This window comes from Myodes glareolus, chromosome 2 (genome assembly GCF_982192425.1).
Source record: "Myodes glareolus chromosome 2, mMyoGla1.1, whole genome shotgun sequence".
NCBI classification, from domain to species: domain Eukaryota; kingdom Metazoa; phylum Chordata; class Mammalia; order Rodentia; family Cricetidae; genus Myodes; species Myodes glareolus.
In genome coordinates, this window is record NC_142027.1 from 130,446,934 (window position 1) to 130,465,161 (window position 18,228).

General features: G+C 48.9%; 1 protein-coding gene across 1 annotated transcript in view; it reads right to left on the reverse strand.

The window, feature by feature from the left end:
• Positions 1-18,228, reverse strand: part of Myo18b (myosin XVIIIB) — a 201,965-nt gene that overhangs the window by 83,522 nt on the left and 100,215 nt on the right. The window contains exons 33-34 of the mRNA XM_087898172.1: positions 15,345-15,497; positions 2,638-2,751 (exon numbers count right to left, since the gene is read on the reverse strand). Of these exons, the coding sequence (XP_087754298.1) occupies positions 2,638-2,751; positions 15,345-15,497 (267 nt within the window). The remainder of the gene's footprint in view (positions 1-2,637; positions 2,752-15,344; positions 15,498-18,228) is intronic.

Genomic DNA, 18,228 nt, shown 5'->3' on the forward strand with positions numbered 1-18,228 from the left:
GCATAGGCATGTAAGCACAAACCTGCATTGTCCCTGAGAACAGGGATTTTGTCCCACATACAGGCATATCCCAGCACCAAGTACCAGACTTGGCAACCAAGAGGTGCCAAATAAATATCTATCGTGTGAGTGGATGAATTTGATTGGGGGATTTTCCCTTCAAGGTCATTTCTTTTACATGTGTATTTGGTGATTTTATGTGTATGTAGGCACATCCTGTGAATGTGTGTGCTTGTACATTTATATGTGTGTCCAGGTTAGATTTTAGTCAACTGGACACAACTTAGAGTCATTTGAGAAGCGGGAACCTCAATTGAGAATGTGTGTGTGTGTGTGTGTGTGTATGCATATACATATGTATGTGTGTATGTATATGTATGTATGTATTCTGGAATTCTCTTGATTAATGATTAATGTGGGATGCTCCAACCCATTGTGGGTGGTATTACCACCTAAATGAGTGGTTCTAGGGTGTATAAGAAAGCAGGCTAAGCAAGACATGGAGAGCAAGTCAGGAGGAAGCACTTCTTTAGGGCCTCTTCATCAGTTCCTATCTCCAGATTCTTGCTCTGATTTCCTTCAGTGATGAACTACAATCAGTAAGAAGAAACAAATCCTTTCCTTCTCAATATTCTTTTGGCTATGGTGTTTTACCACAGCAATGGAAACTCTAAGTATGACAGAAATAGGAATCATGTTGTGGGGTTATTGCTATGATAGATCTGACTGTGTGATTTTGGAAGAACTGTGGTGGTATTTGAGGTTTGGGCTGCAAAATCCTCTGAATGCTTGGAGCTCAGAGGGCTGCCGTGTGGGACCCTGGAGGACAGTGTTGTGAGAAGAGAAGAGCAGACAGTGGCGGCCTGATTTGTGGAGGACAGCAGCGGTGGTGGGGTGGAGCTTGCCTGAGCCTACAGACAAAGCGCAGTCACTAGGGAAATGGAGCCTCATGGAGCCCAGAGGATAGCGGGGCCCTAGACACCAACCGCTGAAATTTTTATGCTGTGAAGTTTGTTTTTGCTTTGATTTGATTGTAACTGTGCTCTGGAGCATCCTTATTTTTGAAATAGAAATTTTGTAACTTTTTAAAAATAGGAGCCCACAGTTATAGACTATGAAATTTTAGAGAAATTTTGGGTATTTTAGAGAAAGTTTGAACTGTGAAAAAGACTTTGTGAGTTTTAAAGAGATTGAAATTTAAAGTGTTTGAATTTTCTAAAGACTGGAGGACTAAACAGTTTGAAAGTTTTAATATTATGATATTAATATTAATATATAATCTTGGGGGCAAATGAGAAAATAAAGATTATAGTTGGATAGTGATGTATATGTGTGTCAAATTGACAAAGGGTCATTTGCTTTGGTCAGTTTTTCATCAATTTGATACAACATAGAGACATTTAGAAGAGAGAGTCTCTGTTGAGAAAACGCCCCCTAAATTGGCCTGCGAGGCATTCTTGAGTAATGATTGATGTGGAGGCCCAGAGCATTGTGGGTGATGTCACCCACTAGACAGGTGGTCCTGGGTTGTATAAGAAAGCAAGCAAGCAGTAAGTAGCAAGCTAGTAAGCAGAATTCCTCTGTGACTTCTGCTTCAGTTCCTGCCTCCAAAGTTCTTGTCCTGTCTTTCCCCCGTGATGGACTGTGATGTGAGGATCTAGGATGAGATAAACCCTTTTCCCCCCAAGCTGCTTTGGACAAGGTGTTTATCACAGCAACAGAAACCCCAAGAAAATGTGTGAGCTCATGTATGTGTTTCTGGACATGTTCCCCTCAATTTATAAAAAAATGAAATACAGGACAAAAGGGCTTGTTAGGATGCTGCACAAGCATGAGCTGGTTCCTCCCCACCTCTGTGCAGACTATAGAATTCCATATATTGAGTACATGTTTAAGTCAAGTATGATCATCCAGACTCCAGGCATTGCCACCAACATGATAGCTATATGGCTCTTTCGCCCCCTCAGTGTTGACCATACAATAACATAATGAATAGTCAGGTCTTGTGGATGCAGGGAGTTGATGTGAACTCTTAGAGAAGGTGGCATGCAGCAGTCTGATGATAAATACCAGGAGTCCCATGGTGGTAAAGCACAGCAGGGCTGCGAGAGGTTCCCGAGAATCAGCTACAGCTGTGAGCGCACAAATGGGTACATGATCAGCTGTGTTCATTATCGCAGGTGCAACTTCCTGCTACTGGACACACAGTAGGCCCACAGCAGGTTTCCTTGCTTGCCTTTGTGATCTCACACCTGTGTGTGCATGTGCATACATGAGTGCATGCTTGTGTGTGCGCATGTGTGTGCATGTATACACGCATGTATATGTGTGTGCATGTGTGTGTGTATTCTGTTGAACTCAGTATCAAGCACCCAGTAGGTCCATAACAAATTGCCTTTGCGTCCTAGGGAGCTGAGCATTCAGTAGGTCCACAATAAGTTCCCTATCCTTCCTACAGAACTGAATACCCAGAAGGTCTACAACAGAAGCCTGTACCCCTCAGCAGTGGGGTGACTCAGAGGGGTCTCAAGGGGATGCCCGCATCCTAAGTGTCTCCTTTCCAAGGCTATGTCCCCCACAGGCCAAGACCAGACCATGAGCCTGCTCTTCTCGGTGGGGCTGTGGGAGGTACAGTACCAGGGTCTTGCTCCGGGTCACATTCTCCAGTTCACTGTGCATGTTCTCCAAGTCCGCAGTCAGCACCTTCTGGGTCTTCAAGGCGTCCTCACATTTAGCCTCACTCTGCTCCAGCTGGACAGGAACAGAAGCAGAAGGAAGTCACTTCTCGGACATCTTCCCTCTCTAACAGCCCAGCCCAGCCCTAACTGGCTACCCCACACCTTCACACCTGTCTGCCAACACACATCCTGTGAGCAGGGGGTATTTATGCTTGAGGCAGCCTGGGTCTGGGGCCACATCAATGCCTAGCACTGTTCTGTGACAGGGCTCTGTGTTCTGCTGTGGGAGTGGGCTGTTCCTTAGCCCCACTGCTCAAACACCCGAGGATGCCTACTCCCCATGCAATACCAGGCCCAACATGCCCTGGTCCTGCTTTCCCAGAGGAGACAGACAGGACAGTAGTGACAGCCTCTGGGGAGCACAGGGAGGAACAAAGGCACAGTGTGAGGATGGCAGGGCCGGCCAGCCCTGACCAGGGCTTGGGTTCAGCTGGTCTGCAAACCTGCTAAAGTAAAAACATTCTACACGGAAGGGTCTTCCTGTGCTTGCCATTGACCAGACTTCAGAGGCCGAGCCAGTAACTCAAACTGCTTTCTTGTCCTCTACCTTCTCGTCTATTGGTAGGCTACGATTATTCAGGCACATGCCACGCCCCCCCCAGTGACCTGTCCCAAACTCACATCAGCACACAAACCCTAAGTCCAATGTCTATGTTTCCCGTGATCTCTAGAATTAGAATCTTCAGACAGAAAAAAACACACAGAAAATACTCAGGACTCAAAGTAGGGTAGCACCTCGCCCAGAGCTACACAGTTGCAGGAAATAAAGGCAAACCCAGAATTCCCTGACACGCGTACGTTTTTCCCTTCTAAAAGCACTGTCTCCTGAAGGGCTAAGGGTCTCTTCACGGAGCCACACACCTGTAACCCAGCATTAATGAGGCTGAGGCAGGAGAATGGTGAGTCTCAGGCCGACCCCATGGGGAGGCGACCAGGGAAGCTGACTGGGTAAGAAAGGCCTGAGTCCAGGTGGAGGCTGTACACCACCCACCTGGGAGCAATCCCACCTCCCCCGAACAGACAAAGAACGGCTCCAATGTCAAGGTGCTCCACCCATGTGTTACTGTGGCCGTGACAATAACCCAAGAGTTGGGGTCACTGGTGTGAGCAAGGCTCCATCCACAGGAGAGATGAGACTTCAGAGTGAGCTAGATGTGCCAGACTGGAAAGCCCAGCCTCGGGTGAGGCAGAGAGGCTAGAAGAAGGGTTCTCTACAGAGGCGGGGAGCAGAGCTTGGGTCAGGGCCTCACTGAGGATGAATCTGTGCTAACACAAGTAGGGAAGAGGTCAGAGCAAGTGCAACAGCCCTGGGGCAGAGCACGGGGCCACAGGAGTGTAGCCGGACAGCTGCCCCTCCAGGGACAGGAGGGACAATGCCGAGGGTGTACACAGGGGTCATAGCAGTGAAGCAGGGGGCCGGCTACAGGCTTGGATTCTATTCCAGCCTGTTGGGGCTTCTCCTAGTGAGTGGTGGCTGCTCCCTGGCTGTTAGGTGGAGGAGCGGATAGTGTGGGAGCTATGATCCGTGGTGAAGGCTCAACAGAGTCTCCTGGAAAGGAACTGGAGAACTCCAGCAGGTGGGGAGGGCTGGGCTTGGAGAGAAATGGAAGGACCCACAACTGCGGGGACTGTATCATCTGTGCAGTGCTGGGGAAGGACCCCGGGTACTACGTGGACCAGGCAAGTGCTCATCACCAAGCTGCATCCCCAGCCCCTCATATAGGGATTTTAAATCATATTTTGGAGTTGAAGAACATGAGTTAGAACCTCCCCCATACACCCCAGCAGGACAAACACAGCTTATTTGAAGGAGGCATTTGAGGCTTGGCAGGAGTTGCTATGGGTGGAGAGTGGTTGCTGATCCTAGAGGTGCACAGGGAGGTAGGTCTAACCTACTCTACATGGACTGAGCAGAAATCTCATAGACCAAGGCCTCTGTCGGGCAGCTGGGGCTACAGTTGCTGCAGAATCTCATTTTGTATCTTAAAGGTTCCAATTATTATGCTTTAGGGGACAGGAAGAAGCATAGGCTGCGGGTCTTCTTTCCATGACGGGTGATCCACGGCAAGAATCATTATGAGTGTCATTCCCGCACCGAGTGTGAAGTCACCTGTAAGTTACAGAAGGGATGAGCTCAGATCACCCTGTCGTGGTGATGCAGGCTGGAGTCAGCTCAGCAAACACCTTTCCCCGGCGTTGCTACCACAGCAGCCGGAGAGCAGAGGCCGTGGAGGCGGCCAGTGGGCAGGTGAGGACTCATCACTAGCAGGCTGTTCTCCGCCCCGAGCGCCAGCTTGGTGTGCGAGGTGCAGTGAGGGCTGCCGCTACCAGTCATTGCGCCCTCCACAGACAAGACCTCTTGTGCTCAAATCAAACATTCACAGCGGGGCAGAGGTGCCAGATCACAGGTCAGATCAAGTCCATGCCCTACCTCTCTTAGCCTCCCGTGGGCTGGACTACAGCTTACCTTGGCAGCACAGTGCATTTGGTATTTGCTGAAGGCTGTTAAGGCTCAGAGTATCTTCTGCACTGATTTTTGTTTGTTTGTTTGTTTGTTAAACAGTGCAAATGTGGCTGTTGTACCCAGCAAACACCAAATGCCCTCCATAACTAGAACATTCCTCATCCCGGCACATTCAGTCAGCACATGATTTGCTAAGGAAATGAGCCCAGTCTTCAGAGATCTGCTCCAGTCCTGGGAGCTGGCTACCAAGGACTCGGGAGCTGTTCTTCTGTTCAGTGGATCTGTGTCCATCCCCAGTTCAACCCTGACTCTCCGGATCCTCTGGATATAAACATCACCAGACATTATGAGGTGATATACCCATCTACCCTGAGGGGGGCTTGGACATCACACTGTGGGTAGGAACAAAACAGAGAGCAGACAATACAGAGTTCCAGTGTGCCCATGACCTTGAGCAGATTTCCCAGAGCCTTTGAGTTTTTTCTCAACCACAAAACATGGGGGTGGGGTGGTTCTGTACATTGAGCAGTCCTACAGGATACAGCCAATGAGTTGTACTCTCTATAATCTGTGGACGGCATACACATGAGCCTTGTGCGAGCTCTTGCTCCGAGACCTGCACTGCCTGGACACTTTCAAGTGTAGCCCATCTAACCTGTACAGCGGTCATCCCCAACCTAGCTGGTTGAAAGTGGAGGGCTTGGTGCTTTGTAGTTATAGATACAGTAAACGACCGGATCTGAACTTGAGCCTGGGCACCACTCAGTCTCCACTCATCTCTATAGACTGTGAGAAACGTCTGTCTCCCAAAGGTCCATGTGTTTGTGATCGTGACAAGCCTATGACCCTCCTAAGATGACCTGGCACTAAGGACATTGAGGTAAAAGATGACAAGAGACCTTCCTTCCGGTAGCACAAATGACAAAGTCAGGGCACTCACACGCTGGGCAAGCCCAGGCCAAGAGACACATTTGTAATGATACAGTTGGAACATCGACATACAGCCAACCTTGCAGACATCAGAACAGCAGACCTTTCCATTTTCTCTGCAGCTTCTTTCCTACTTAAGCTGAGCTGAGTAGGTGGTGGCTCAGAACCTGAGACAGGTAAGCAAACAAATCAAAGGTACACACACACAGACTGGGAGAAAGCTGCAAAACTAATGTATGAGTGTGTGTGTGTGTGTGTGTGTGTGTGTGTGTGTGTGAGAGAGAGAGAGAGAGAGAGAGAGAGAGAGAGGGAGAGAGAGTATGTTCTGTATGAGTGTATATGTGAGTGTGTTTATGTGAATGTCTGAGTGTGTGAATGTGTATGTGAATGTGTAAGTTATGTATGAGTGTATGTGTGTATGCAAATGTGTGTGTGAGTGTATGAATGTGTATGTGAGTGTGTGTGTGTGGCACGTATTTAAGTGTGCCACCGTTCTGTCATGTGTAAAGGACATGGAACAGCGGTGGAACAGACCGCTGTGGTGGGGCAACGGGCCTCTAGGCTCTCCACACACAAAGGAGAACATCCTCCTTCCCATGGGCCTGGGGAGATGGAAATTTCCACACTCCCTCTGGTCCTGTGTGGCCACTGGATACAGCTGGAAACCACAACCCACGAAGCAGCCCATCCTTTCACAGATGAAGAATCCCATTGCAGTGGCAGGGGAAGAAGGTGACACATGACTTGACAAGGTCAGCTTCAAGTCTTTAAGGCTCGAGACCCAAGTGTTCCTGGATCCCCCATACCCATCTGCATACAACTCCTGCTTACAGACCTCTTCCCCACTGTAGCCCTCACCAGGGACCTTCCACTGCCTCCCTGCCCCCACTGCCTCCCTGCCCCCACCGCCTCCCTGCCCCCACTGCCTCCATCCCCTCACTGCCTCTCCCCATCGCCCACTGTCACTCACCCCATCCCTGCTCTTTCTCCACCACCCCTACTTTGTCTCCATACCCCACTGCCTCTCCAGCACCGCCACTGGCATTCAGAGAGGGTGACTGAGATCCCCCTCACATACACAGCAACTGTAAGGCCAGGGATGGCTTTGCTTTCCTGTGAGAAGCCATTTGCCTGCTTTAAATACTTGGGGAAATGTTTTCTTTGGACTTAAAGGGCTTCTAGACAAGGCAGCTTGACATATGGAGAGAGTGGAGCAGAAATGCTGTGTTCCGTGAGAGCTTAGATCCTAGATATCTGGGTCTGGTTGAACAACTTGAGGGATTTGAAAATGTCACAGGGGACATTCCACAGAGTTTGCAGGGCTAGACTGGACACTTCCAAGCTGGGCATGCCACCTTGGCACTTGGGAGACTGAAGGGCTCCTCCAGAGAGGGTCACCTACAATCCACATTGCAGACAGCCCCAACCACGTTCAGCAAAAGCTGTCTCTGCACACAGCGTCCACTGAGAACTGGGAGGTGGCTCAGTGGTTAGGTGAACTTGCTGCTCTTCCAGAGGATCCAAGTTTGGCTTCCAGAATTCATGTGAAGTGGCTTTCAACTGTCTCTAATCTAACTCTACCTCCAGCGTCTCCAACATCCTCTTCTGGCCTTTATGGGCACCTACATTCATTCACATACCCCTACACACACACACACACACACACACACACACACACACACGACTCTGTGTGTGTGTGCATATATACATACATACATACATATCTATGTTTTTAAGCTTTAGAAAATGTCAACCATGTCTGTGGACAGTAGACCCAATAGACAAGTTCCAACACTACCTGGTGACAATCATCATCATTTGGGAGTTTTCTAAATGTTCCAGGATTATCCTGTTCTCCATGGAGACTATGGTTCATGTGTCTAGAGTAGTCTAAAGGGTCTTGCACATGCTCAGCAAGCATTTGTTCACCTGGTACATCCCCAGACCTCGTTTCTTTGTTCGTTTGCTTGTTTTATTTTAAGACAGGTTTTACTCAATTGGCCTTGAACTAACTCTGCAGCATAAAGAAACTGCTAACAAGGACGAACATGAGGGCAAGCCCTAAAGTCTCAGTTTGTGGTTGCCATGGGGAGTCCTCCACCTTTGGGTCAGAAACAGACAGGAAAAATTTTGCCCCTGTGGCAGCTTCAGGGCCCCGACTGAGGATGCATGCAGATATTTATGTGGCAAAGTTAAGTGTGAACATTTAATGGTAGAAATCAGACCCCACCCACGGGCTGCAGGGAGGCAAAAAGCAACAACAACAACAAAACCCAGAAACTCGGTGTGTGCTCCCTCCCATGGGTCACAGTGCTCCAGCCTTCAATGGAGATGGCCGGCAGCCTGTGTGGTCACTGGGGAATTGCTCCTGCAGACACACTTCCAAGCACCAGCCCTGGCTTCCCAGAAGCCACTGGGTTCATGTTTTCCTGGGGATACAGGATACACTGCATGGAGCCTGGTGGTATCAATCAAGCAAACAATTGATTCTCCTGTTAGTGTCACCTTGGGGGCTCAGGCTGCTTGCTTGGCCCTCCCCAGGTGAGCAGAAGCCATCCTTTAGACAGAAAACTAGATTTCCCTGCCTGTGATGTAAAAGTGGGGCCTTCTTCATGCTTCGTTCATCACCGCCTCGGAAGTGTCAATATTAGTGGGTGAACAAACCTGTGACCACCGCGTTTCCAGCCAATTACAACACAGTCTTTATCTCCCCTGACAGGAGGTTAGGTTAATATTGAATCAATTCCCTCTAACATCGTCTTTACAGAAAAAAAAAACAGAAGTTCTTCAAATAAAACACCTAGTGAGGCCACTGTTCTGGGCTGCAGACTGGGGAGACACATCTCCAAGGTGCCTGGTCACACAAAGGCTCCCATCAGGGAATCTTTCCAGGCCTGTTAATTTCCTCTACTGTCTCATGGAAGCATGGTGACACATGGTGACAAATGCCCCAATTAAGGGCACTGGGGACAGATCCGGGGTTATCAGTCTTCTCTGATGGAAGCCCCAGGCTGGTAGTTAATCACAGCTGGGAATTTGTGGTGGAGATGGGCAAGGTTTAATGGCCCAATCACCATCTGTGGGGGAAGGGCCCACCGGAGCACCAGAGCTTCTGGAAGGATGTGATGTCCCAGGGTCAACCTCTGGACCTCTGGATCTGAGTTTGAATTACAGTTCTGCTTCTTACAGCCCCTGTGACTCCAGAGAAGGAGGAAATTGGATGGCTAGTGACACAGGAATGAGGGCAGGACCTTGGGACCTTTCGTCCCAGCCACGGGAGGTGTAGATGCACTGAGAGAGGATGCTGAAGTCAGCTTCAGAGGACAGATATCCACTGGGCAAAGAGGAAGCGGAAGGCGGAAACCAGAGTCCCACAAAGGCATAGCTCATGAAGCGCTGACAAGGTGGAAGGGACATGAAGGACAGCAGTGGGGGACACTGCTGGAGATGATGGTGGGACTGGAGAGGAGGAGCTGGGCAGGACCCCCCCATGGGTCAGACTTGAGAACCTAGACTTGCTTCAAAGGACCGTGGGAAGTTGTTTGTAGATCTTGCATGCAAGCAACCAAGACTGTATTGAGGTCTTCAGAATCTTCCTCTGAAGTTCAAGTGGTGGGCGGGGTTGGGCTGATGGAAGCACCCAGCTGGGATATACAAAGTCCTGGGTTTCATCCCCAGTGGGCAAGGTTGGGCTGATAGCAGCGCCCAGCTGGGATATACAAAGTCCTGAGTTTCATCCCCAGTGGGCAAGGTTGGGCTGATAGCAGTGCCCAGCTGGGATATACAAAGCCCTGGTGATGTGGGATTTCCCTCTGTATGCTGTGATTACCATTAATGAATAAAGAAACTGCTTTGGACCTATAGCAGGACAGAATTTAGGTAGGCGGGAAAGATGAAACTGAATGCTGGGAGAAAGATGGGTGGAGTCAGAGAGAAGCAAGCCATGGAGCCACCAGAGACAGATGCTTGGAACTTTACCTGATAAGCCATAGCCACTTGGGAGGCAGAGGCAGGCGGATTTCTGTGAGTTCAAGGTGTGGCGGCAAACATCTTTAATCCCAGAATTTTGGAGGCAGAGGTAGGCAGATAGATCTCTGTGAGTTCAAGGGCAGCCTGGTTTACAGAGTGAGTTCCTGGACAGCCAAAGATACACAGAGAAACCTAGTCTCAAAAAGCCAAAAATTAAAAATAAAAATAAAGGAATTAGTGTTTAAAATAAAGCCAAGTAAAGGTGGAAAACACACAGAGAATCTGGATACTGTATATTATTGTGTTCTCTTTGAATTTTTTTGAATCCTGAGGAAGGAGAAAAAGCTGCTAAAAAACATTTGATTATAAATGCTGTTGGATTAATCCAATATATATATATATATATATATATATATATATATATTGAAAACACTTTGACTTTAAATTTTAAGTCAGAAGATATGTTACTTTGGAGAAGAGGTTTTGCTTTTGTTTCCACAGGAAATGAGGGACTGAATTCATTCTGCATTAAGAAAAATCAGGTTTGACCAAGGAAGACCCCCGCCCCGAGAAATCTCTGATAGAAGGAATGGCCCAGATGTCTGAGTTCTACATCCAAACAGTTCGAAGACTGCTGCTTGAGATGATCAAGCCTCACAGGATACTCCAGTCAGGATTTGAAATTAAGAAATCAAGAAAATTAAATTAAATTAAGAAAATTAAGAAATTCTCAATTTTCTTTAGGTCTTCATGAGATTATCAATGCCCCCAATCACAGGAAGTAACCTGGAAAACTATACCCACATTCCCCTAAAATGGACTATGGATATTTTCCTTTGTTTAGAATGTTGGCTACACATTGCTATAGATAATGGTCAGGAGAAAAGCTAAAAAAAGGATATTAGATTAGAGTTCATATTTTAAAAATAAAAGGGGGGAAGTGCTGTGGGACAATAGTCTTTTATCCTGTCACTTGTATTATTTTTAATAAAATGCCTATTGGTCAGTAGTCAGGCAGGAAGTATAGGCGGGGTGACCAGGCAGGAAGCAGAGGCAGAGAAATGAGAATTCTGGGAAGAGGAAAGCACAGTCACCAGTCATGACCCAGCTGCAGAGGAAGGAAGATGTGACTGCCTCACCGAAAAAGGTATCAAGCCACATGGCCAACATAGACACGAATTATGGACTAATATAAGAATTAGTTAATAAGAAGAGCCTGAGATACTGGACCAATCAGTTTATAATTGATGCAATCTGTGTGATTCTTTGGGACTGAATGACTACAGGACCAGGCAAGACAGGACCTACAGGACTACAGGACTATAGATCCTCTGTCAACACCCTGGTTTTCATCTCCAGCATAAGGGACCCCAATGAGGTGCAATAAAATCTCTCTGGACAAGACACAAAGTCAGCAATCTGAGAGATTTCCCCACAGGAGACATTCAAGTGGCTTTTAACAAAGGCAGTCAGAGCACAGGACACCAGTTTGGGAGCACTACTGAGAGCAGTGCCAGAGACCCACGATGGGAGCTTTGGTCTTAGCAGGCAGGACAGAGCAGGACCCTGAGTGTGAGTAGAGTAAGCAACAGAGCTGTGTGCAACCCCTCACCCCCAGTTAACAAAACCAATCACGGGCCTCCTCTGGGAAGGGAGCTCACAGCCACAGACCCAGCGAGGACTAAATGAACAGAGAGCTAATCAGCATCCAGGAACCGCCACCGGCTTCCACTCTTTCCTTGGAGCAGGTGTCACCTCCCGCCAACCCCTGGTCTCACAGATGTTACTGGTGCAACGATTATCTCAATTATCCATCTTGGTTGTTGGAATGGCTTGTTTCCAGGTTAGTTTCAGGGGAAACACCCTGTGGGAATTGATTAGCTCGTTATGAAAACACTGTACCCAGAAGCCAAAGATGCTCCCCCACCCTTCACTCTGAGGAAGAGCCCATACAGGTGAGTGGAGGAGGGAACTTCTGCCCAAGGTATTCTTTCTATCTCTTGTCCTAGAGAGGTTTGATTTTAGGGGGTGTTCTTATGATACAAGGTCCTATGTAGCCCAGACTGGCCTCAAACTTGCTATGTAGCTAAGGATGACATTGAACTTCTGATGCCCCTGCTTTCATACCCCAAGGCCCGGGATGGAAGCTGCCTTATCCAGGTCTTCACACACGCTGGGCAGGCACTCTACCAGCTCCAACCCCAACCCCAATTCTGGAGATCTTACAAAGGGAAGTCTGCAGACCCTATGATCTGGTGTTCTTTGGGAGCATGGTACCTTCTATGAGATATGATGCAGGTATCCCTGAAAGGTAGGGCCGGCTCAGGGTCACCCAGGCAGGGGTTGAACCTGTTGCACACCTCTGTCCATGACCCTTACAAGATTAAAGAACCTTCTCCCTCAGGGTCCACCCTTCCATGAGCAACTTGTAATTGCCCAGGGTCCACCCCCGTGTCTGAGGCCCCCATTAGTGTGTTTGCAGCAACAGGTGATGACCACATTCTCCTTTAGGGAGAGCTGGCTGTGTCCCCTCCCGACATGAAATTTGGAAGACCAGACAAAGTGCTCTGGACTCAAAATTTAGATCTTTTCAAAGTAACAGAACTGAGGTAGACCAGATAAACATCACCCCATGGTCAGCAAAATGATTGAACTGCCAAGGTGAAGGAAGTTTTGTAGGTAAGAGGCTTCTGGCCCCTGATGTGGTTGTTTAAAATTCAGATCTGAAGCTGGTCATGGTTGTTCACACAGTAATTCCTATACTTGGAAAGCCTAGTGTGGAGAATTCAAGGCCAACCTGGGCTACATAGCCAGATCAAACCAAGCAACCATCAGAAAGCAGATTCTTTCTAACCCAGACCTGACAACAAAAGAGAAGGAAGGGACAGAGAACTAGAAACGTGGTGTTCTAGAACAATGCTCAGCTTGCTGTGGTGCAGCCGTGCTCAAGGCTCTGAAGTCAAGCCTGGTTCATACCAGACTCCGGACATAGGTTAAGAGGACCGCACCAGGTGAGCTAAGGTTCAAGAGCCCAGGATGGCTGGCACCCACAGCTCCAGGCCTGTCTTGTTACGTACCTTTGGATAAAGTGCCCAGTCAGCCCCCCAGAGTCTGGCTTCTCCTGAGCACAATGGGCTAATGCAGGAATCTCTGACTGCTTAGGCAGCAGTAGAGCTCTTCTGGAATAACACACGCTGTGGTCAACCAAATCCCACCTTCAGGTCCTTCAATTCAAACAGAAAGCGGGCTCCACTGGAAGCTGCCAGGGACTTCTTTCTTACCCACTTGGGATGAAACCCAAGCCTTCCCTGCTTTCTTCCTTCCTCCAGGCATAAGGAATTGACCCCAGATAGCGGAGACCTCTGTGTTTCCCTACCCAGGACCTTGCCTCTTCCTCTCTCCCTCAAAGTCCCCCACTGCTGGCATCTGTGCCACTGTTTGTCTTTTCCATCAGGTATGGACTCCGTAAGGTGGGTACCACACCGGCCTTACTGACAATCCTTCCCATACCTCTGCCATCATGAGGCATACAGTGGGTGCTGCATAAATGCCCAATGAGCAAACATGTGGACAAATGGAGGCAACTTCTCAGTGCTATACACAGCAGCTACATGCAAAGTTGGCTCGCTCTCCCTCCCGCTTTGCCTTCCCTGTCTCTGTCCCTGGGGCCTTCGGGCATAGGACAAACACCAGACACCAGACAAGAGTTGAAGTGATAGCAGGGGCCATCACTGCTTTATCTAATTAGCTCCGACTCCTGCATCCGGACACGTGTGCCAGGAGCCAAAGCGACTGTACCCTGACCTCTGGTCCAGGAGCTCTGTCTTAACAGTCATTTCCATGACAACAGCGGCAGAGTCGAGGCTGTGAATCCCTTTGATGGGAGCCGGATACGGAGAGCAGGAAAGAGGAATTTCAGAAGAGTGAGGCTCTTTGATTGTGCCCAAGCTGCCCTCATTAAACACTGCTGCTTCCTGGGAACACACATCTTAACCCTGCAGAGGGATTGCAGGGGACACTTTTAAAGGAGGGAAACGGGGAGGAGAGAAATCTGCTCTGACAGAACACCCACTTGATGGCAGGGGTAACTTGGAGGCTGTGAAGCAGGAACAAGGGAGGGATGTGAGGTCGTCACTCTGTGAGGTGCTCAGGCCCCAGCTGAGTCAAGATGTCCATGTCTCCCCACTCTCCTCCTAACAGGTTGCAATGTGACACAGAGAGACCCTGATTCTGAACTCAGAGTCAAAGCTTCAGGTCCCAGCTCTGTCACTTACTGCCATGTCACTTAACCACATGTCACCACCACTGGGCAAAATAACCAGCCATGAGGTGCCCTCTGCTCCCCTGCACTCTCATGATGACTAAGTGCATCTGGCTGCTGCAATCATCACAAAGGGGACACAGAGTTAGCGAGTGCCCTGCCTTGCCCAGGACACAAGACTTTTAGTGCCAGACAAAGAAGATCTGGAGCAAGCCAGAATGGTGGAACAGGATGAGAATGACCCACTAAGGGAAGAGAAAAGGTCACAGAGTGTGAGATGGTGGCACTCTGTCTCCTGGGTTGACGGAACTTTGTTTAGTGCCCCCCCTCCTTCCCTCCCTCCCTCCCTCACTCCTTCTTGGCCATGAGATAAGCATCTCTGCTCTCCCATGCCCTCTCTCCCAAGTTGTTCTATCTCAGCACAGGATGGGGTCCAGTGATCACAGACTGAACCATCGAAATCCACAAGCAAGCCTCTGCTCGTTGACTAACAGGATGGTACTAAGCTGTACAGAGATGGCAGGTGACAAAATGCACGGACCATCCAGTACGTGGTGGTGGTGGTGGGGCGTGGGCAGGGAGAGGATTCTGGTCAGTGGCAGCTGGTAACCCTCATGAAACCCTGACCTGCATCATTAGCATCCACCTAGACAGCCAAATGGCTACAGCTGTTCTCAGTTCCACGAGGAGGTGACATTGCAATATTTAACCCTGCAGCTGTGTCTCCTATACCCAGCCCTGGTAGCCACTAAAAGCGTCCATACACTCACATACACTACCTTCAGCCAGTTATCCCAGTCCTAATCTGCTCATGCCCTCCAAACAGACACAACTGACTCTACCCAACAGAAGGGAGCAGGTCCTGCCCCTCACTCGCTACTGCCCTGTAGTTTCCTGGCCCATATCTCCACCTCCCTTTTGGTGGGAGACTCTGACCGTGTTTCCCAGAAGAGCTCCCTCTCCTGATGAGGGCATTGCTCACCTGACTTTGCACCTTCTCCAGCTCTTCCTTGCTGACTGATGTCTTGCCATCCTCCATGGTGGCCAGAAGGAGCTGAACATCAGACAACAGAGCATGTGTCCTCCTGAGGTCCCGGCGGAGACGCTTTTCTACATCAAAGTCACGATGGCCAATCTGAAAGCCAAAGGATGGTTAGTTTAGATGGAAAGCAGTGGCCAGGACCAAGGTTCTTAGAACTAAGCTCCATGGGCTCAATCTTGCCTCTCACATGGCATACCTTTAAATGCAGCACTAGAGAGGCTGAGATGGGGGTCTGCTATGAACTGGAGGCCAGCCTGGGCTATAGTGTGAGATGCTATCTCGAAACCACAAGACAAGACAACAGAAGGACTATTTTCCACTCTCATATGCCAAATGGGACAATACCAACCACCAGGATGATATGAAACTAGATACCTGCTCACTCTTGCTCAGCCCCAGGGTTGCCACAGGACCATGTACAAGACTTCACAGATATCACCCTAATCTGGAAGGTCCAACTCCTTCCATTCTGTCCTCTGTATCAAGCTAAGAGCTTCTAGATGCTTTAGAGAAGTTAGGGCAGCCCAGGTGGGCAGTGACTGCAGTAGGCGTGAGGGACCTCCTGGAGGGCTCGCTGACACGTGTGATTTGGTGAGTGTGTGTGTGTGTGTGGGGGGGTGGTATGTTATAAAGGATCTCTGTGGGATCCACACAGAGACCCTCTCTACTTCACCCCCAGTTACACTGCCGGTTGCTATGGCATCCATCATGATTCTCAGCAAAGAGCAGCTGTGTTCCTTCCAAATACCTAAATGAAGCTTTTGCTATACAAAGCAGGTTGCTTTCGCCAGTTTAAAGGCAGGCACAGGAGCCATTTTCTGTGGATGGACCTTTACCCAGTAGTGCACAGATTCCTTCCCCCAGAACTCTAAATCTGCTGGGGAACAGACGAAGGTCACAAAGATGCCACACCCTGTCATGAGGATCAGGGCTGTGACTTAGATGTCTTGACTCCCAGAGGCCAATGAGATGGGTGCAGCCCACGCACAGGATAGACAGAATCACACTGGGACCCCGGGGAACTTGGTAAGTGTCCCTTAAAGACACCAGGAGCCTATTTGTCCCAGGAACATCCAGGGACAAAGCAAAGAACATGGGGCCAGCCAATAGGTGGGTACTGAGGGGAATAAAATGGGTGTCTTCTCATGAGGCAGTGGCTCTCAGTCTGTGGGTCATGAACCCTTTGGGAGTCAAAGGACACTTTTACAGGGGTCACCTAAGATCACTGGAAAACACAGATATTTACATTATGGTTCATAACAGTAGCAAAATTACAGTTATGGAGTAGCAACGAAAATAATTTTATGGTTGGGGGTCACCACAACATGAGGAGCTGTATTAAAGGGTCACAGCATGAGGAAGGTTGAGGACCACTGTCATAGGGACTTCTGTTTGCATGTTGGGGATCTCTGCCTGCCTGCCTGCCAGACGCCTCCTCTCTGCTAACGATGCCCAAGAATATTCCAAAAGGAATATAGATTAAGACTGAGGTGGCTTAGGCTCTAAACCCCAGTACAGCATTTTCTGGTGGCAGGAACCCCGGCGAAGTCTGCCACCCATCAGAATCAAGGTCTCTAAGAGGGTTTGAGAAATCCTGTTCTCTGGGTTGAGATAAGAAGGGGATCAGGTGTGATGATGAGCGGCTGAGCCTCTGCGTGTCGAGTACTTTACAGGCGTGGGATTAGAGCTACTGCTCGGTGACCTGTGCGTGCACTGCAGATTTTATGTCACGATTTCTCCACGGCCAGCGTGGAATTCTTTGAAAGATGAGTTGGTTCTTGAAATACAGCCTCCTCCCTCAGATGGATTACTGTGGTAAATTTAAAATGCTGGTCTAGGGTATAAATACACAGCCAGAGGGATGGAGCTCAGGAGCTCAGCTCAGCTGTGCTGCATGCTGGGCACCCTGTGTCACACTCTGTCATGTGTGGTCGCACTTAACTCCTGCAGCAATCCCTTAAAATACACATCGTTATTGTTATTGTCTTTAAGAATGTAACACCAGCTCGTGTGTATGGGACGGGTTCTAAGCAGCAGGAAGGATTCTCAGTGCTTTGTGGGCTGGACTCCATGTAATCCCCGGGATGAGCACATAGTCTAAATGCATGGGGAGGAGTCTGATGATGATAAGGGTGGTTTGCTGGGGAAGACACAGAGTTGGGGTGTGAACCCAGCTGCTGTGTCAAGAAAAGGGCAACTTTAGCAGGTTAGATCACCAGGGAGGTGTGTTTGCTGCTGCCACTGTCATCATCAATATCACCATCATCACTATCACCACCATCATCACCATCACCATCATCACTATCACCACCATCATCATCACCATCACCACCACCATCACCATCATCATCATCATCCACCATAATCATCATCCACCGTAATCATCACCACCATCATCATCACCATCATCATCATCACCATCATCATCATCATCACCACCACCATCATCACCATCACCACCACCATCACCATCACCATCATCACCATCATCATGACCATCATCATCACAATCATTATCATATTTCATTGTATAAATGTTTTGCCTGCACCTATGTCTATGCACTGTGTATGTACCTGGTGTCTGTGGAGTCCATAAGAAGGCTTCAAATCCTCTGTAACTGGAGTTACAGACAGTTGTGGATTAAAATGTTGATACTAGGAATTGAACCAAGGTTCTCTGCAAGGGCAGTCATTGCTCTTAACCATGGAACCATTTCTCCAGCTCTTTAATTTTTACAAGAAGTTGCTCTGAGACACAGAGGAGCTAGGCACCGGAAGTTGGAACAGCTGCTCCTAGCTAGCAATGCAAGGAAAGTGCCCCAGA